Below are 22,192 nucleotides of genomic sequence, written 5' to 3'. Positions count from 1 at the left end.
GAATTGAGATGTCTTATTTACATGTACCAACTCCTCACAATGACTGTAATCATGTACTATAAGTGTACTAATAAAAATAGCAATATAAACATCAAAATCATAGAAAAAAGTGTATCTGACATGGAGAAACTCTAAAAGAAATTTTTCCAAACCTCTCAAATTCCCAAGTGTGTTAAAACTAAGAACTTATCATTTTAAAGAAAAATTATTTTAGTCTCCAAGTTAGTACCAAATGAATAGAAAAAACCCCTGAGAAACCTCAACTTTCAACTCCTAAGGATTTTGCTAGTTTAAACCCTCTTATTTTAACTTTGTCTAACTTCAAGACTTTTTATTTAAACCCCCTTTTACTCACAAATGTCTTACCTTCATTTTGACCTTTGCACAGGAGGCCAGACTTTCTCTACAGCCTTTGTGGACAAAAGCACTGCAATCTGAAAAGAAAGCAAAACCCAAGGTCACAACAAGTGACAAACCAATCCTGGATTCTGACTTTCCACCACTGCTACACAGTAAGATGCCTATGGGTTTATGTGGAAGAATGTCACTAAAACTGCCATTACACTGTGCAGTCCTCTTCTACAAAGCAGGCATATGATACGTGGAACACAAATAAAAGCAGATGTGATTTCTGATTAACAAAAAAGAGAACTCTGGAACGTATCAGACAGGAAGCCCAAGATGCTATCAAAACTAAAAGCTTACGTATCTGCCACAAATATGCCTGAGTTACATGTAAATACATAAATAAACTCAACAAGGAATTACAATGTTTGTATTACTGTATCTAAGTGCATGACACAGATATGAAAATGTAGCTGCTTATCTTTCTTCTTGGGATATTAAATTACCCTGAGCTTGTTGCAACCCTCTTGAGTTTAAGAGTCATACAAACAAGGTGACTACCCCAAAGCACCTCTGGGAACTTAAAACTTGAGAAGATGGGAGACTCTGTGAAAGATAAAGACAGACCACAATTTGCCAGGACAATTTGATCTCAAAATTCTTTTAATGTCTTAGACCCTTGGGCTTCAAAGACCTTCTCCACACATTTCCATTTTCTTGTCTATAAAATGAGAAAGACCACATTTCTCCCAGTTTTAAGTGCTGGTAAGGATAGGACAATGCAGATTCTCAGCATCGGCTAGAGGACTGGGAATCTGCCACACTCATTTTGGATAGTAATAAAGCTTGTACATGTACCGAGGTCATCCCTGGTAGCACTGTTTGTAACAGAAGTTGAAAATAATCCAAACAACTGAGTAGTGGAACAGATCTGATTATATTACATAGTAGGATACCACAGAAGAGTTAAAATTCACTGATGTAGACCTACATGTTTCAATATGCTGATTCCCCAAAATACAATTCTGGGGAGAATAAAGCAGATTATGCAATGAGACATACCATATGGCACTTTTTATGTAAGATTTGTTTATATGAGATGAAATTATAAAAAAAAAAATTACATATATACTGAATTTGTGACAGACAGAGCTTAGCCCTGGGGAAGAAAGAAGAAGTCTGAGGCAAGAAAACACAGAAAAATTCAACCTTAACTGTGATGGTTCCTTTAAAAATAAAAAATAATCTGCAGCATTATGACAAATGTTACTATTTCTTCTTTTAGAGTGATGGGTAAACAGGTGCCTGTTAGATTAACCATATATAATACTTTGTATTAACAACTTTCAAAATTAAAAAAAAAAAACTAAGAGCAGTGTATCAGACTATGATCCTTCAAAGTTCCTTCAACTCCCATACAACATATCCTATCTTTTTTTTTTTAAAAGTTAACTTAGTACATTTGTGATAAAATTTTATTATAAAAATGCACTGTTTTCTTTGGCTTACTGAAAATCTTTTTTTCAACACCAAATACAATATTCAGGTGGAAGATGTACTTGAGAACTTGGCACTAATTTTATCTTCCAAAGACAAGTAACACTATGGACACTATAGTTTTCCAAACTATATCCTCATCCTCTTCTTCATGGCAAGTTCCAACACCGTTCAAGAATTAAGTACAGCAATCTTTGAGAGAGTGCCACTATTAATAATAAACAAACCAGCAGTTTTTGAGTTCTCAGGGTACTGTTTGAAATTTAGAAAGCAATTCCTTTTGATGCATCATCAATTAAGCTTCTAGTAGCTCACATGGACCTCTGCTTAACATACTGAAGTAACTATGAAAACCAGTCAACTTGTTACCAAATGGTCCTGGACTCAGTCTGCATGGATGATTTATAAATGTTTGGCCCTACTGACATCAGTCAAACTCACTGGATTAAAACTGTATTTTCGAATGTTTTGGAAAACAGACTATTACCAAGCATACAAGAAAAGTGAAGACTAATATATTTTTAAGCTCTCTGCCACAAACTATCATATTAGGAAGAGAAAAGAAAATTATCTAGCTTTTTATTTATTTAAAGATTTCCTAAATAGCGATAAGCAATTTGCTTTCATTTTTCAAAAATTCTTCAGAAAGATCTCAGCACAGTGATTGATGGGAACAGAGCTGACCTCTAATTAGATTGTCCTGAATTTAAAAGCAAACCAGCTCAGCCCTCAACTTCATTTAGTTTTTTTTTTTTTGCTATAAGAAGGCATGAAACAAAAGAAAATGAAGCAAAACTCATGTGACTGGGAACTATCATTACCTGTTGCTATTTTAAAAACAACCTCTGCCACCAAGTGCCAGAGACGTTTGGTGAACTGGCATTTACTATGCATTCTTTCTCTTTCAGCAGGAAAAAAACAAAACAAAACAAATCATTAAAAAGACTGGCTTAAGAAAACCAGTATGATGAAAGTAACTATGCCAAACTGAACACACACGCGTAAACAAGAGTCATCTTCATGAACTAGATCTTTCAAAGGAAAGGGTCTTAATACTCTAATCCACTGATGAGAATTAAGAGAACACGCTGAGTTTGATGTTCTATGTACTAGAACTGAGTACTAACTGGAAAAAAACGAGCTGATCCTTCAGAAATGATCTGATTCCTTACAAGGTGAGGAATTATCTTTAAGGACCTAAATACGTAACTTCCTATCATTTCAACCCTACCCAAGAAAATGAAAACAAAAACCATTTAAATACAAGCATCTTAGAACTGCATGTTCCAAAATTCCTTCTTCAATTTCTTGTTTAAAATCTTTAGAGAAAACGAGAGACTGTCTGGCCTGACTGATAGTGCTTGTATGCAAAAGGCATTTGAGATGTTCTTGGTAGCCAGTGTAATAACCACAGCGCTGATGCACAGAAAAGGAAAGCCACAAAAAAAGAGCCAAACCATCTTGACTGAAGTGCTTATAAAAGCACTTTTCATAAGAACACTAGTAAACAAAAATGCAACATGGAAGTGTTCTGCTTGGGCAAGAATTGTTCAAGCTCTTTATTCACCTCTTTTTCCTCTAAATAGCAAATGTCCTTTCTTTAATCAATTGCATGTATTTTACTAACTCAATTAACTAATTAACTTTAAATGCCAGAAAACTGATAAAATCCAAACCACTCATACTGTAAATTCTTATGTTTCCTACTTAGATCACAGCTGGTCTACTTGCTTATTTTTTTAATCAACAGAAACAACCTACCACAGAAGTATTCAGAAACTGCTAACACAACAGAAAAAAAAAATCCCAATATCATCTTACATCTGTTTAAAGAAAACAAAAGAAAACCACCAGCAATATCCAAAAATTTGAACACCACAAATTCCTTATTCTGAAGAACTCTACCAAGCTTGCCACAAACTAGATTATCTGTGGCAGCTATACAGAACAGCTAATTATTTTGAGGACAGCTTTACATAATGAAGAAGAAAGAACCCAAAAGACACTTCTCTCTTTCCATGGCTAGAGTCACTTAACCCTAAAGCAGGACTGTAGTTTGAGCTGAGAAACAAAACAACAAAAACAAAAACCAATAATCCTCTCGTTTTCCTAAATTATTTTCAAGTAGTCCTGGTAATAAGCTTTGGGTTTTGCTTCTACTTTTTCTTTTTTAAATCCAGGAACAGAATACAAGGAGCTATACAGATGCTTTATGGCTTGCTATTTTTAGTATCTGTGATCCTGACAATAATGTCAGAATAGTCTAGGTGTAATCTAATGGCATCAGAAATGCTGATTTAAGATATTTCGTCCTGTTCAATCCGTCTTAGTATCTGCATGCAGATGGATATATTAAAGTGACAGAAACAGAAGGAAGTCAATAGAAAGCATCATAATCTATCATTAAAATGGGCTATACCATTGTGGTCTTCCTAAACTATGAGTCAAAACCTGCCTGAGAGTTGCCTGGCATATAAAGTTCCTTCTAAGGGTCAACAAAACAGGCTTTCTGTTAAACAAAAAGGAAAGCCACTTTGTTCTAAGAGCACAATGGTTTCATAGGAGGTAGAAGACTAACTGCAGGGATGCTACATCTCCTGAGATTCCTGGCAAGATCCTAAACATGAGCAGCAAAGAAGGGAAAGGACAAAAGATTCTGAGTCTCAAGGTTACGCATATTTTCCACTTCCTGCCAAGATAACACATGTGGCTTCATACACACAAACATATATTACAGACTCTGCTCTGGAGGAAGCCAGGAGAATCAGCCAGTTATTTTACCTCTTTTGGGAAGATGATTACACAGTGTTCCTTTGCTTTCAGGCCCTGATTCCTCTCCTGTCCCCCTTCTTTTTATAAGAGACACACCACACAGCTGCACACCTACTTTAATGCCACTACCAAATGTGAAAACTATTTAAATAGTAGTGGAGCAAATGGTACAGGGCTGTAGCTGAAGCACTTCTAAGATTTGGATGTGGGGCAGTTTGCCAATCAAAAATACAGTTTTGAATATTGCAGGCATGTAAGCCTAACAATCAAGCTGAACTATTCCTTTTTGCTGATTCTTTTCAGCATTAATGCCCATAAACATAAACTCTTTTTCCTTGTTTTTACTGAGCAGGTAGAACTAAAATATCCTATGATACTTGATTTGATCAACCTGTACCATAACTTAATCATTGGCAAAGGACAACAGATCTCCCTCCATTCACCAATCTTACCAAACAAGGAAAGACTTCAGCAACGGTATATTCAACTCTTTGAAACAATGTGCTTCCAGAAGAAGCAAATCCTCCTGGGTGACGTTAAAATTTATAGGGCTAACCAAAAAAAGTCACAGCGCTTATTATAAATACAGTATGAAACTAGTAGCCAGCCCATTATTTCACTGGTCTATCTTAAAATAGTCTTAAATGAAATGATACTATTATATGTGTTCAAGTATATAAAATAGTATAGATTTTTTGAGTTACCATTTTAATCAATGAGTCTGTTTTGATGGAGGTACATGACACTTTAACAACCCCTAATGTCTAATTTATTTCTGTTATTTTGAAGTACACGATGTAGAAAAAGTTTTTTGGGGTGGGTACCAGTAATCTAACTCAAGGCTTGTACACTTGCCAAGCAGGCACTGTGTCACTGAGTTACATCTCTAGCATCAGAAAATACTTTTTAATCACATATATAAAACAAGTATTAGCAATTTTTAAAAAATGGTTTGCTTTGTAATCATAGTCTTCACTCACAGTACTTCAAGATGGAAGTAAAAATACCAGGGACAATGTTGGCATCGATTTTAGTTACACATCTATGGAAGATGTTTGTCCTGGCAATGTTGCTAATGACACTGATAAAAATTCACCAATGGAAGCAGCTGGCTTCACTGCTCAGGTGATTATCCTAAGTCACTGGTGTCAATTGTATTTTTAAATATATTTGCTTTACATATACAAAGCCAAATGCCAGCTATGCTTCTGTTCTGGATTGTCAGAGAGCTAGTGACACTGCTTCCAGTTCTGTTGTGCTCAATGAAAAGACTAACCACTGTTGTGATAAGAAGGCAGGAAAGCAATCCTCAAAGTCTAGTGATGACACCATGGATTGATATGGTTCCTGACAAGGCTATGATAGGTGTCGAGCCTCTCGACTTCTTTCTGGGTTGACTGCTATCAGAGACACGAAGCAGACAATTGCCTTGGGCATTTTCAACCCAACTGACAAGAAGGCTGCTGAAACTGGCAAGCTTGACAAGTCCGCCCAGAAAGCTCACCACGCTGTAGGAGTTAGGTGTACCTAACAACTGCTGGTGTGAACTGGTGGGGGAAGAATGGTTTCAGAACTGTTTGTCCAAAATGGTCACTCGATAGCAAAAGACTGGTTAATGGTAACAATGCACTGTACAATCTTGAAAAGGAAAAGAGAATGTAAGGACTATTTTGTTTTCTTGTGAAGCATTTTTAAGTTAATGGTTCTTTAAATTATTATTCTAACAAAAACAATTTGACTAAAAACTTGTCATAGGATTCTGGGCCCAATTAAAGTCTAATGAGAACAGAAACTGGTTTTAAATACATACAAATTTTTAAAAAAATCTATAGAGTTTTTCAACACCAGATACCCTGAAAACTATGACCCTTTTCAACTATTTGGTTACTACATGGATGTGGCTGAGAATTTGAGATCCTAAGTTGGATACTTGTTCATGTAGTTTTTCCTAATCAGTACCTGACATTCCACAAGTGATTTTCTATGGGTTGCTCTGTTATCTTTAATAATAGAAGTGTCCAAGAACTATCCCAGATCCTGAGGTGGGGGTGAGCACACCCTACAGTGACAATCTGTGGTGACTTAGCACGTATGTGCCATCATGTGGAGAATTCAGTGCAATCTCTACCATGTTTAACAGAAAGGCGAATCAGTAAAAAAGATTGCCATCATCTAGGGAATTCAGTATAATTTTACTATGTTTAACAGAAAAAAGAATCAATAAAAGATGGATGTAGGCTGTCTGTGGTTAAAAAAGGTGGGTATTTCTGCCATCTGACCAATACTCTCTATAGCACAAGGATAAGGGCTCTAGCACATACAACTGGTATAAATCTGGACCCCAGATTTACGCATGATGCAGAATTCTCACCTAGAGCCCCAGGATTCTGCAAGCTTCTTGCTGCTTCTGAAGATCGGTTAGTGAAATTTTTCTAGGCTCTTTATCAAGGATGCTAGCTTTCAAAGTTCTTGGTTTTATTTCAATGTCTCATATCCAGCCCTTATTATGTACATAACCTGTTCCCATTTGTGGGTGATATTCCTCTGATTTTGAGTTCCCTCAGGGATTTTCTCTTTGGCAGATTCTCTCTCTCTCACTCTCACTCTCCCCCTGCCTCCCTCTCTCCCTTCTTTCTTGGGCCTCATGAACAAGTTTGTTCTGGGAGAACGTTTTTAAGTTGCACTCATTTGTAACTGACAAAATGAGTCTTACACAGCACACTTGTGAAAGTTTCACTACTGGAATGTTCCTAAGTTGGGGACTTATTACAAATTTTATAGCAGAAATCGGGTGTCCAACTGCTTTACTGATAAAGTTCCCTGAATTCAATTCCATACTGCTCATCAAAAAATGGCCTCTTCTTTTCTGTTCTTTTTTTTTTTTTGAAACTAGTGCTCCCCAAATAAAGAAATGGTATTCTGAAGGGGAAAAACACATAAAATAATTATTTTAGAGTATGAACTGAAAAGTTTACAGCCCTCTCTTTCTTCTTTCCTGACTGACTGCCTAATACTGGTGATGGTACTCAGGACCTTTAGTGTGCTAGGTGTACAATCCTCCACTGGGCTACAGCTGTCATTTTGACTCAGTTCTCAAAAGACAGTAACATACACACAGACACTCTACTCAATCTCTACGTTAGGCGGCCTCGCTTATATATGACACTGGTGGATTTCTGAGGGAGGAAGGGGAGTTTCTTGCTGAGAAGGTGGGGTTGGGAAGCATAGCTGGGACCCTTGTTTACATTTGCTCATTGTTAACAATGAGTATGTTTGTAGGCTGTGATGACTGGTAATATACTGGTACCCAGTTAAGCAAGCTCACAGCTTATATTATCTGGTTTAAAACTAAGAAAGCTGTAAAAATTCTATAAAGAAGCCATCATCAAAAACAATATTAATCATATTAACAATCAGAAAATAAGAAAATGCCAAATCTGAAGTTTTTATTCTTACAATGAGCTCTTTAGTAGTAACTCAGGAAAGTGTTACATTAAATATATAGTGCCTGTGTGAATATAGTAATGTATTTTTATAATAGATATGTGAAAAAAGTGCTTGATGACTTCTGTTCTAAGTAACGAAGTTATTCCAGTGTTAAGAAACAAGCTAAGTAACTAAAGTGCAAACACTCCACTGGTGTCCTAGAAAAAAGTCCTACAGAACCTGGGTTCCTAAATAAAAAATCTACAGGAGAAATGGGCACAGATAGTCTCTTGTTTCCCATAGATCACCTGAAATTTATTTATATGTGGTAGAAACTCTCAATTTTCTTGTAATTTACTCATGAAAAACAATGTTAATATGTCTGATTTCTGCATCCAGAGATGCATAAGGACTTAGATAAGCACTTTCGAGTTTCCCTTTATTTTAAAAACAGTAAAACTAACAGGAGTGTAGCCTATTCTTGGGCTATATCTATAAAAACAATTTTATGGGAACAGGCCAGTCATTTAAAAATGCCACAAGAGTCATGGCATACATATTACAGGTTACAAGTTCTTTGCAAGCTGTAACTTCTCTTCCATTCAAGAAAGCAAATAGATAGAAATTACTATAGAAGCAAATTTGAATTTGTTTAAATAAACTTTAAAAAAGTTCTAGTGAGTTATTTTTAGTCACAAATTACTTGAGATACTCAACACAAATGACCGAAAACAAGATGTCATGGCATTATCATCTGGGACTTGTTCCTCTGAAATTAGTCACTGTTCTATTAGTCATTTTAACTATCTTGGAATAGTCTGCTTCTGGAGTGCCTGAATCTACAACTTATCATCTCTCACCAAAGAAGACTCCACGGTCTTGGTATTCTCTACAAAAATATTACTCTGTTTACAGTGACAAAATTTTATTTTTATTGTTTTTGAGCTTATTTGAAAATTATGTGTGCAGGGGCTGGGGATTTAGCTCAGTGGCATAAGCGCCTGCCTTGCAAGCAGGCAGTCGTGAGTTCGATCCCTGGTACCGATAAAAAGGAAAAAGACCCCCCCCAAAAAGAAAGAAAATTATGTGTGCTAAATCTGGATTATAGCCTATTTTGCATAGCTCTTGATCTTTGAATGGCTTTTAACATTTTAAAGGGTTGAAAAAAATAAGATTAATAGCATGACATGCAAAGATTTTATGAAATTCAAATTATAGTGTCCTTAAATGAAGTTTCCGAGGAATAAAGTCATATTCCTTGGTTTATATGTTTCTGGCCACTTCTGCACTACAACTGCAGTGTTCAGTAGCTTTGACAGACTGTACAGCCTACAAGGTTAAAGATATTTGTTATCTAAGTCCTCCACAGAGCAAGTTAACTGTCAGTTGAGAGTATCTTATCAAAGACAAGAACTCCTGTTAACCAATTGGCCTGTATGGTGGTTGCAAGCAGGTCAAAGATGGGTCGATATGGAACTTCTCTGAGGTATCCTCCCTTGTCAGGCACCATATTTTAATGTCTGTAAGTGGCTGAATCATATAGCAGAAGACTAGATTTAAAAATGATCACATTTGATCTGATAAGAGACTGCTGGGCACCATAGGGTTTGAGGCTATGATGCTGATATAGACTTGTGGAATAAAGGGTGGTTCATTGGCAACAGAACGTAGCATTTGAAACTGTCTGAAAAAAAAAAAAGGTTGTATGTATCTTGAATTAATTACATCAAATATTTAAGGAAAACACAGCTACCTCTCCATGTATATGAGAAACAGATAAGCAGTGGGGTGGGCAGGAAACTAGAAACCAACTTTCCTGAGCTAGAGGCTCATGAGAGAGAGAGAGCAAAAAGCACAATTCTTACTTGCACAAGTATAGGCGTCTTTGTTGGTAAAAGGCTTTAAACAATGGGTACAGCTGATGGGACCCACAATAGGAATGGAACTAAAAGTGTGCCCATTGACAGTCTTCTTGTCCTTCTCCTTCTCTTTAGAATCTTTCTCCTTCTCCTTAATTTTTTCTTTCTCTTTTTCTTTTTCCTGCCAGGAAAAAACAAAACAAAAACAACAGTTAACTGGACATTGGAAGGGCTCCTCTTTACCTGAATACCCAGATGGCATCAACAGAGGTTGATGAATCTTTTGGTTAAAAGTGAGGAACAATGTTCGAACAAACTTTTTATTATTAACCTATAAAGAAAACAAGTTACATTAGGAAAAATCATACAACTGGACAAGATACATAGTTCTGGCAGTGATATATCAGGGGCTATTTATACTGACAGACACAGTGCTCGAAGACCAACACTGGGAAGAGGCCCGCAGTATCGGTAAGAATTTTCTCTGCAACCTGTAGTGTAGTCCACACAGGAGTCAGGCTCAAGTTCAAATCTAAGTTCTACTACCACTACTTACTAATGATGTGACCGTGGGCAGGTTATTATCTAGGTCTCAGTTTCCTTATTTGAAAAGTGGCCCTTTTCCTACATACATACATACACACACAAATTATACATTGGGTTAAAAATATATATTTTTAAAAAATGAAGTGAGATAGATGAAGGGAGAAGGGAAGAGAACAGTGGAAGTAAAAAAATGTGTTATGTGCACATATCAAATCCTCAAGATGAAAGTACTCATTCCGTACTACAAACATGAACTAAAATGTTAATTAATTAATTAACTGAGATAGGGTCTCACCATGCAGTGCAGGCTGGCCCTGAGCTCACAGTGATCTTCCTACCTCAGCCTCCCAAGTACAGGGATCACAGGTATGTGCCACTATGCTTAAAATTTGTAATTACATGAAATCCATGTAAAGCATGTTGTACAATGCCTGCTGCAGAGACAGTAGGCAACACTAATAATAGCCATTACAGTGATTATTCATGGCTCACTGAGAATAAGTTTCATTAGATTACTATTCTCCTAACACAATAGAAAAACATCTTTCCCTGTAATGAGGGAAAAGAGATTGTGAGCTGAGGAAAGAAAACTAAGAAGTAGTAAAAGGGCACTGGTGCCCATCAGGGAGAATGGGAAGCATGAAAGAGACAGGAAGAAGTGGCATGTTTTCTAAACTATCTTCTCAGTCCCTGCAAGGTAGCTCCATCATAATGGTAACTTCAAGCAAATGGGAGTCCCAGAGAAAGGCCTAGATACTAACTCCTCTGCACCAAGGCCTGGAAAGATAAGAAAAACAGACAGTGTCTCTGGTTTAAAGATTCAGATTCTCAATACCTGCTCTCTACTGAAAAGCTCTTTTTCCGGGTGGCCTTCCCTCATCTGTCCAAGGGAACAGGAAACTGATGTTCGTGTAAGCTTTACTATGCACTCAGCCAACTAGGTGCATTCTAGTGACTGAGCACACTAGTGCTGGGCCAGGTACTGACAAAGCCCCAGGACTGGCTGGCACAGACCTGACTGAACTTCCAGCCCCAGGACTGGAAGTGTGGAGCTTTGGGTACAAGGTTTCTCAGCATGTCACCTCAAAACACTACAGGAATGCGTCAAATGCTTTAGAGACAGACCAAAAGAAGAAGACTTTCACATGACATCTCACCGCTACCTAACACGGGTTGATACCAAAACTTATACAAGCATGAAAAGGAAAAGAAAATAATTTAAGTCTGAAAATGTTGAAGAAATATCTAAATACCTAAAAAAGCCAGGGACACACACATAAGTGGCCAGACACATGGAGATAATGCTCTCCATAAAGGGTTCTTTGAAAGCATTGTTTGGCAAAGCACTTGGCTAGCTAACCAAAACTGACCTGACAATTTCTTTACAAACCAACTAGACCACAAGGAACTACAACAGATGTTTAGGAGTTTCAGGTTTTGCCACACACTTATTGTGTAACCAAGAAAAATACCTGGAAAATAGGTAATTCAAAGTTAGTGATCATGACACTACTTGATGCCTTACATTTAAATTAGTACCTTTTTTAATAGATTATTTCATATGAATATCTCTGAAGTGGGAAAGCCAGGCATTATGCTTCTTCTTTTTCTTTTTCTTTTTTTTTGCTAGCTAAATTCTGCATGGTTACGTGTCAAACATGGTAATAAGCAATTAAAAATTTTCTAACAAGTCAGTAAGTACTAATTATCTTCATTTTACGTCTGAAGACAGTGAAGCTTACAGATGCTTAAAAATAGGGGCTGGGGATTTAGCTCAGCGGCATAAGCATCTGCCTTGTAAGTAGGCGGTCGTGAGTTTGATCCCCGGTATTGATAAAAAGAAAGAAAAAAAAAGTGTAAAAAAATATATTTGAGGCCACACACCAACATCACTCAAACTAGAATTAAAATTTATATTTGGTTGACCAACTCAACCCTCACACTCTGACACTGTATGGCAAAAGCAAGAAACCACAAGGTATTTTCTGTTAAAAACCAATCCACTATGCTGAAATGGTAAATACTTCCTAAAATTTAAGATGCATGTTACTTCCTTTGTTTACAGAAAACTACATGTAAAATCTAAAAGTCAAAGTGTATAGTCTTGAATTATATAAAATATTAAGAGAGGAAGGGAGAAAAACAAACTGCTTCACTTTACAAAACAGGAAACTGTTTAAAGTGGAAATCAGTTAACTGCTAAAATACACAAAACTCCAATAGAAATCAGTAAAAATCTGAGTTTTTCAAAGTAACTTCAACTTTTTTTCCCACTAAATTTCACTGAAAGTTTCTCTATGTATAAACAATTTAAATTGAAAAGCATCTGCCTTTTTTGCTTAAGGTGAAAAGCAAGCTCCAATGGTCAAGAAAGCGGTGACAATTAGCTGATTCTCTCATTGTGCAGTGCTCTTCAAATCCGGATAACAAATAATTTTACCATCCTTTGCAACATTTTAAAATACTTCTTCCAAAGGTAAAATAAACTCACAAACAAATTACACTGTTCCTTCTGTTTTTATCAGATTTCAGTGTTTTGGAGAAGTCAGGTTCTTACCTGCCCATACTTTTGTCCTGGGAATCTCACTGTTATAAGGGGTACTTCAGGAAGCCGACCCCATTTTACCGACATGATGCAGACCCCATGCCAGGATACGTGTTCTCATAGAAGGAGGGGTTCATGCCGGCAGGGCAGAGCACAACAGTTCTGAGCTGCCATTAGCGAAACCGTAAGAGGAAGCCAGAGACTGGTTGAGAAAGGGAAGGAGGGAGGGCTGAGGCTGCTTGTTTCCTTAAGGCAGTTTTTTTTTTTAACCCCTTCAGACAATCTTAACTATTTGAATGCTGCTTGTAAAACTACTCTAGTTATAAAAGACAGAGGGAATGAAGAAAAGCAAAATCCAGTGTGTGTGAATAGTGCTTATGTGGCAATACAGAAACTCAGTAATAAATGGAATATATCGTTCCTGTTTAAACAATCTTCAAATTCTACAAAAAGCAGGACTTCATAAAAATTTTTAAAACTAAAACAGTCTAAGGTACAGTTGTAACTAATTATTTTCTTAAGTTTGATTTGCCCATGCTTAGTACCTACCAAAATTCTTTAACTATGTGCTGTGGAAACAGATTTGAATAGCATTTAGAAAGGAAATAATACTGGCAACAATTAACCTAGGGTCCTATGAATGAAAACGATTTTTCATTTTTCCTATACTTACAGTTGTTTATAATTAAAAATTACAATACTCTGGAAAACTGTGAAAACACAGCAAGATTAACCACTATCCTGATATAGATCTTTAACCAAAGAAATGAGAGAATCATATTTAAAACTGACTTAACCTTGTACAAACACTAATGTACTCTAGTAGGTACCTTTGAAAGATTAAAGAGAAGAGTTCTTTTTCATACAAACCACAGAAACTAGGAGTTGGCACTCAACGTATTGCTATAAATTCATGTAATATATTAGCCAGGTAGGAATGTAACTCTTACACCTAAAAATACCTACTTTGAGTCAGAATGTTTGGTTTAAAATATTTCTAACTATCTTTTGATTGTGCACAAAAAAGACGAAAGCTTAGTAGAAAAAAAGAAAACCAGTGTGATATTATGGTTTAAAGAGGGTTACTTCACTCCCCTTATGAACTTGAGCCTTATGCATGTAAGTATTTGAATACTTCTAATAACCAAACTTACTTAGCAAGAAACAGTAGCACTTCTCAAAGACAAAAGCAGAAACTGCCAGTCTTCCTGTTGTACTTCCTGTTTAGGCTCCACCTATCTCAGAAATATGCAATACATTTACCTAGTAACTTACACCAGTTACTGATGTCACTTAAAAGAATGGGTTGGTAACTAAATTTCTTATATAAAAACTACATATCTACATGCCTATTTACCTCCCTGATTATCTGCAAAATATATTACCCAAGTATGTTACCCATGTGCTACCTAATGGCTGACTCCTGGCTCCTTGGAGTATTATCTAAGAACTATTTATGATCCCAGTTTAACATACAAAATGTAGTAAGTTTAGGTTAGTAGCTATAAGCTTTCAGTATAAATACATATATTATGCATAAGGAAACAAGAAAATTTCTTTCTTTTTCTTTTTGGTACAGGGATCAAACTCACAACCTCACACTTGCCAGGCAGGCACTTATATTACTGAGCTAAATCCCTGGTCCCTGAAACCAGAAATTTCCAAACCACCTCTTAAATAAGAATTACAGGTACTCTTTTAATATGATAATAAAAAAAAAAATCAGTAAATGCTTTAATTTTTTCTTTTCAGAAAATAGGCAGGGTCACATTATTCTATAGATGAATAAGACAGATAAGATGGACTCTCACAGTATATATTAAAAATGAAAAATTATCAATTTCATCGAACAATCAATGTTGACATCTCTACTAGCACTTAGCTTTTTAATATTATGGAAAGTTAAGAAAAAGGAGAATCAGCATCATGCTAAAGATTTGACCTTTATATTTGTTATTGTTTACAAAATTAAATGCTTCTACAAGTTAAAGCTCTATTATGCATTTATGACAGTAAAACAGGGTTATTTATGCTATATGATCAAAAAATAAAGTGAATTCTTTTGTTATTGTTTTAAATTCAGTACAGTAAAAGATTCATTGTCATTAATCCCTCTCAAAACACACTTGCTTCAAACATTTATTCCATTGTTCATGCCACTTTCTGAAGCAGTTCTGCAAGACCTCTTCCGTGCGTGTGTCTTTCATTGTGCTCTCCTGGCTGCCTCACTGTCCCAAATCAATTTGAAAGGTTTACTTTTCATGCTTATTTTTAATTTGGGGAAAAGACAGAAATCACATGATGCCATGTACAGTGAATAAGATGGATAAGGGCACAATATGTTTTACAACTCCGCCTTTCTGACGGATGACATTTGGTGGCGACATTCATCATTGTTTTGATCAGAACTCATAAAGACAATCATAAAAGAGAACTCCTAGAGCTGTTTTAGAAAGTGGCCACAATGATGTAATAAAGTATGTTTGAAGAAAGAGGGAATATTCTCAGGGGGATCAATGGCAACGTGTTTTTAAACACAATAAACTTTTGAAATGTATACATTCACCGTATATTTTGATCAGCTCTAATAACATAACACAAACAGGACTTACTTCATTATAATAAGTATCTAGCACCTCTGACCACACTGACAAAAGCCACGTTGTTTTACAGGCGGTTCTGTAACAATTTTAAAGTTAACCAGCAAAAACTAACTACAGAAGATGATCTCTCAATAAATTTGGTCACTGGGGCACTATAAACAAATATCTGATAATGTGAAATGGGGTACAATCTAAGATTATGAATTAATAATTTTTTTAATTTCCACAGCTAAAGACAACATAGGCCCAAAGATCAAACCTTAGACTAAAAGGGGAACCAGTCTCAATTGCAACAGTACTTTCATTTTGACAAGGGAGATGATCAGAGGCAAGAGGTCAACTGTTAACTTCAACACGGCCAGTGACAACCAATGCCCCTTTAACACAAATTACTTGTTTTCTCCTGTCTTATCCAACCCCTACCTAAAATCTGCTCCTCTTGAGAATGGGCAGAGGGAATAGTATGCTTAGTAAAAATAAGCACATGGCCAAAAAAAAAGAGAAGAAAAAAAAAAAAAAAAAAAGAGGAAGCACATTGCAAATGCTATCTGCTACAATTCAGGGGGTCTACTCTTAATACTGTCAAGTTCTATGATTGAACCCTAATTCTCTGTGCTCATTTTTTAAATATAAAGAGACTGGCATAAGAATTTATTTTTTTTAAATAAAAGATCAGGTTCTAGTTTCAAAATCTAGTCTTTCATATTTTTTCAATGAACTTTTTCTGTATTACTCCATAAACAAGATCACTGGTGTATTTACCACACTGTCTTCAAAGTCCCTTCACTGGGGAGATGTCCAGAAGTTAGAATCTGCACTTACACAGGTGGTACCGGAGATTGACCTTGTACTTGGCAGGAGGTACTGTACTATTGAGCTATATTACCAGCCTGGAATCTCCACTTACTTACTGACCTTGCACTTAACTGTGATTAAAGACAAGGTTCTACAGTTTAAGAACCAAATGGAAAAAAACACAAAACAACCCAAAAAATCTGAAACCATCCAAAGTAGATCACAAACATTTGGCTATTTATAGTGACCTTTCTAAGAGATCTCGAGGTTTTTTTGTTTGTTTTGTTTTTGTGTTTGTTTTGATGCCAAACAGTGTCCAGGAAAGTAGGAATAAGTGAAATAGATTTCACTTGCTGCCAATAGAATTAGTAAGCATTCTATCTTAAGTTTTTTAAAAAATTAAAAAATAAAGCTAACTATAAAATTAGTAGTTAATATTACACTAGAAATGATTTGCTAGACTCTGCATCTTTTCCTGGCTGCCTGCTCCCTCTGCATTTCGCAGCTGGGCAAAAGAAGTGAAGTGAAAACACAATTCTGGTTCTCAATTTTGTGGCCACTTACTGAAGGCCTGAGAGGCTTAGATGGGGTGTACTTTTATTTCTTGAGTTGTTTTATTCTTAAGTACGTATGTATGTACAAGTTCGTACGTACATTTAAATATACAAATATATCTAAACATTTATGCATACACTGCACATATATATACACATAATAATTCCTTTGTCCTAATTCAAATTTCTATTATTTCCTTATTGTGCCAAAGGGTATGTGGGTAGGCGAAATGAAACACAAGGGAAATGGGTCGTACAAAGTTTCTCCCCACTGATTCGACAATGTTGAGAACATTTATCAACAGAATTTATTACCGATGATTTTTAGTACTTTTTGGACATTTGCATAATCACATGCAAAAACTAGATTTGCTTAATTCCATGATCTCAGCATAAAATCCTTCCACTGCATTTCAAATCCGATTTAGTCACTGAAGCACTGTGGTTGAGTATATGGGACCAGAAACCAAAGAGATCTGGGTTTGAATCTCTTCTCTACAAGTAAGCTACCTCATTCCTAGAGGAGAGAGATAATGACTACCTTGCAGGGTGACTGAAGAGATTATATAGAAATATATGAAAGTGCTTGGTATAGAATAAAAACAGTAAACATCACTAACTACACTGCTACTTTTATTACTGTCAGTTTTCTTCAAATAATAGCTTATTTCTAAGTGTACCCCTACATTTATTTTTATATTAACTTAATTTAGGGCAGGGGTTATATACACCGATCATGACAAAACCCTATTAGTGACAGACTGAGGTGGGTCACACAAGGGTTGTCCACAGTAGTACTTACTTTGCTCTTCTTGCTACTGGACATTTTATTCCTGATGTAGCTGAATGTACGACTGACTTTTGTTCCACTTTTCTCTTCAAAATCTTTCTTGGAGGGGTTTGGTGGCAGGAAATCATAGTTCTCTTCTGTTATACTAAAGAAACACAAAAAAGATGTTTTTAAAAAAATGACTATAGAAGTTAAATGGGAAGCATAAGAAGGGGTAGAGAGAAGCTGTTGAATCATTTTACTTATGTAGTATCAAACGAGAGCATGCTACAATGCTCATGTTATAAAAACCTGATTAAGTTTTCTTAAAGCAACCATTACTGCTTTGATTATGGAATCTGGGCACAGTGGTGCACACCTATAATCTAGCTCTCTGGAAGGCTGCAGCAAGAGGATCATAAACTCAAGAGCCCAGCAGAAGCAATGTAATAAGACCTTACATTAAAATTTTAAAAGCACTAAAGTGCAGAGACCCTGTATCCAATTCTCAGAACAAAACAAAACTACCACACCAAACCAAAACAACACTACCACTTCCAACAAAAACTCCCAAAGTTTTAATTATAGATTTTGAGTAACCAGTATCTTTTCTAGCCTTTTGGCATATTGGATTATCAAGATTGGAGACTGGTCCATGAAGCTACGAGTAATTTTAGGAGGGAATATACTGAACAGCAGGAAGATTTCAGAAAGGCAGTAGAGATAGATTCATTTTGAGAGTTTTCCAGAGGTCTAGACTTTCTGACCCACTTGTTCAGGAAGCCTATTAATCGCTAAGTCCATTAAGATGGGATACTATGATCTTTAAACATCCTTCAAAAGTTGATTTTCTTAAAGAATATGGGGCACTTAAGTAAATAATGGAAAAAGAATCCATGTATACTATTTTGTTTAGGAATTTGCTTAGAATAGTTTTTTGGGCTTTCCTTCTAAGTAGAGCAGGCTTCTGTGAGGGCAAGCAGCAGCAGAACCATAAGGGTCCCCTTCCCTTCAACAGCTAAAGTCTATTTATGTGAGTGTTTACAAAACAAAGCAGTCCTTTAAGACAAAAGGGAAGTAGCACGAAAACCACTGCTTTACACAGGAAGAAAAAGACACAAGGCAGTGCAAATAAAAACACTCATTGAGAGGCTTCTGGATCACTAAGTAACTAAAATTCAATTACTTAGACCTGTGCACCACACACAGATCTACAAAACAGACAACCCCCCTGTCCCCGCCCCGTGGTGCTGGGAATTTAATTCAGGGCCTTGCACATGCCAGGCAAGCACTATAGCACTCGACCACACTTCTAGCCCTAAGAACACAGTCTGAAAGATTAGAGTAAGAAACGAATAAAAACACACACAAATTATGAAGCAAAATGCTATCTTTTACACACACACACACACACACACACACACACACACACACATGCTCATAAAAGATAATTTTACTACTCTCTGTTCATCAAAAAGAACAGTTGTGCTTTGTTTGACCATTTTTTCATGCTTGTATCTTGTAATCTGAGCAATTTGAAGATCATAATATGCAATATATTAATTGTTAATTTCCTATTATGTTGTTTTGAAATTCTGTATCTTTTTTTTTAAATGCTGTTAGATTTAGGAATGAAGAATCCATACAAGTAAAGCATGCATAAATTTATAAAGTCAAAAACAAATATACTTTTCCATGAATGAACACAAATAATCTTTTATCATGAGGAACAGTATAAAAAGACTCTATCTCAAAAAGACCAAAAAAAAATCCAATCAAGTGGAAACTACTGAACACACTAATTTTAAGATATAGTCTTCTTTATAAAGTCTTTGATAATTATTCCAAATTTATCACTCAAGAAAGTCTGAACCTAATGAGTTCGGATAACTCAGTTTACTTAATGAAATGCTACAATATAGTTTGGATTTCTTTATAACATTTTGGGAAAATGAATGACAACAACAACAAAAAAGGATATTTACCTTTCAGTCAGATTGGCACTGGTGGTGTGGAAAGGCCGTGAATCTAGAAAATAAAAAAAGGCAAAGAAAAAGTTGAAACAAAAGAATCTTACCCCGATGATGAGTTAAACACTTCAATTTATGGCACTGCAAAAGCAGAAATAAGTGTTTGAAAGTCAGTGCATGGTGCCTCGTCCTTCAAAAAATTTGGAAGAAAGAAAACTCAAAGCCTTCAAATTAGAACAGCAGTACACAGTGAATTTCCCATGAAGAAAATAAATTCCATCCCAGGCCTCAAGTTAACTGCAAAACCTGAACATCAATGTTTTTTCCAAATGCTTTTAATACACATGAGCTGTTTAATTTCTATTCTTATCAATGTTCAGTTTTCACAGACTATTTTTCTGAAATGTCACAGCAAGAATATAAATGAGAAAGTAGATGCTATATTTTCCCCTGCAAATCATGCTTTCATGTATTTCTGTACTAGAAATTTAGTATTATATGACAATTGCCTGAGAGTTCCTAGAAACAGATTAGCATACAAAAAAGAGAAGCAGGGTGGGCTTACAATGTCTTGGGCCTGTGACTAATTTAGGGGAAAACATCTCAATTTCATTTCCTTATCCATGAAACAAGGTGGCTAAAACAGCTGGTAAGCTTGTTTCCAAGTAGGTAGTAATAAAAGAATCGGGGGCCGATGCATTCTTCCTCCAACCCTAACAAGTGAACGTATTAAAATTCTACAATTAAATCAGATAGTAGAGCAATACATAGAAACAAATAGAAGGAACAGTAACACTATTTTGATTTATTACAAAGTTTGAACTGCTGGGGCTTAGGTGGGAGCAAGGCCTCAATTACAAATGATTAATTCTTTTTTCCCCACCACTCAATTCTCACTGGCATTTTTTAGTTTAAGGGACAGATTCTGAGAAATGCTAGACATTAGATGTAAAGGTTTCTTCACCTTTTATGCCTTTAGGACTGTAGCATACTAGATTAGCTGAGTGATCAGTGCTGTTTTGGGATTACAATTCTACATTAGTGTTACAAGAAATAAAACTGAAAGTGGTCTGTCATGATGACTTGACTATTTCCTTGGCTACTTCTAGAGTACTACTAATACTCTGAGATAAAATAGATTCGAGAACTTTTCACCTATTATAATTAGTATAATATAAACACTTTACTGTATTTGTCAAATATATTTTAATAGTAAAAAAATACTATTAACAAGGCCTCCAATGAAACTAAATTAACTAAAATTTGTTATTTGCTAAAGGTACTTTTGTATAAAAAAATGCAAAAATGCTAGCCAGGGGAATGTTTGCGTAACTGCTGCAACTTTCAGTCGCCAAGTGGAAAGAAATTCAGTTAGGGTGCTCAACACCATCACAATAATGTATCACCTGAAACCTACAGCTTTCTGAAAGTTCCAAAGAAGGGGATATATATATATATATCCCTCCCATCCCCGCATATTATAAGGCCTTTTTTTTTTTTTTTTTGGTACTGAGAATTGAACTCAAGATCTCATGCTTGCCAGGCAGGCATTGTGCCACTTAGCTGAATTCCCTAATCTTAAAGATATACATACATATTTTAAAGAAATGGTCTGAAAAGGTGAGAGATCAAAGAATTTTATTAGTTTTTAAATATCAGAGGTACATTAGGTAAGTGTCTCATAAGAGAAAAATTAAATAAGGAAAATGAGATTAAGGCTGTCAAATGAAAAGTTTTGTGACATTGATACTCAGTCTTACAAAGGGTACAGAGTGATCTGGGAATACTATATCCCTTAGTAAGTTAGAGGACATGTTCTAGAAAGCTACCCTGGGGCCTGGAATCAGAAGGCTTCGGCGTCAATCAGAGTTAGTACTGTAAGGAAGAAAGAATTATTTCATCCAGATCAATTTTTAAAAGCATGCATGAGGTCAAATGATTTGTAAAAGATGGGATGCAAGGGATACAAGTTCAGTCTAATTTTTTTGTACCAAGCCTACAGCATTTTCAGAGCTTGTCAGATCCTGGAGAACAGCCATGGACATCAAAGTTGCTTACTTACTATGCAACTCTTCCTCCTCATCACTGGAATAAGAAGAGCCAAGAGAAAAGAGAGTTTTAGACTTAAGGAGAAGCGGAGAGATGCTGATGGAGAAGGAAATCCGCCGTGCTGGTTGCATCTGCGGCTGAGCTGAGAAGTGGGTTAACAGAAAGACATTAAAGCATGCATGGATTCTGCCAGAATAAAGTAAAAGAGACTTCCAACCTATCTGAGAGTACCATAATATTGTGGCCTATAGGATGCCAGAAAAGGCTGTCTAGGTAAACAATCTACTTTACTTGTATTTTTTTCCCCGAATATCAAGAATAATAATGCAAAACCTCAACCAAAAAATACGTACTTGCTAGAAAGAAGTACATTATTTTTTATGGTCAGAATACAAAGCTGAAATTTTCCTCCTTAAAAGTTTATGGAGGGGCTGGGAATTTAGCTCACGGCATAAGCGCCTG

The 22,192-nt window shown here is 35.9% G+C and overlaps 1 protein-coding gene across 11 annotated transcripts in view; it reads right to left on the bottom strand.

Moving 5' to 3' along the window:
* The window catches only part of Akap13 (A-kinase anchoring protein 13), a 302,450-nt gene that overhangs the window by 32,489 nt on the left and 247,769 nt on the right, over positions 1-22,192 (bottom strand). For 6 of the 11 annotated variants that reach the window (XM_063249996.1, XM_063249997.1, XM_063249998.1 and 3 more), the window contains 5 exons: positions 21,744-21,872; positions 19,697-19,739; positions 17,745-17,877; positions 9,906-10,080; positions 367-434 (listed from right to left, as the gene is read on the bottom strand). In XM_063249996.1, coding sequence (XP_063106066.1) covers positions 367-434; positions 9,906-10,080; positions 17,745-17,877; positions 19,697-19,739; positions 21,744-21,872 — 548 coding nt within the window. The remainder of the gene's footprint in view (positions 1-366; positions 435-9,905; positions 10,081-17,744; positions 17,878-19,696; positions 19,740-21,743; positions 21,873-22,192) is intronic. The other 5 variants (XM_063250002.1, XM_063250005.1, XM_063250004.1 and 2 more) reach the window with 1 other exon arrangement.

The sequence above is a fragment of the Cavia porcellus genome, unplaced genomic scaffold (assembly GCF_034190915.1).
Source record: "Cavia porcellus strain 051 isolate PalLab524CR breed Dunkin Hartley unplaced genomic scaffold, mCavPor4.1 scaffold_6, whole genome shotgun sequence".
NCBI classification, from domain to species: domain Eukaryota; kingdom Metazoa; phylum Chordata; class Mammalia; order Rodentia; family Caviidae; genus Cavia; species Cavia porcellus.
The sequence above is the reverse complement of the archived record's forward strand: the minus strand, read 5'-3'. Positions and strand labels throughout refer to the sequence as shown.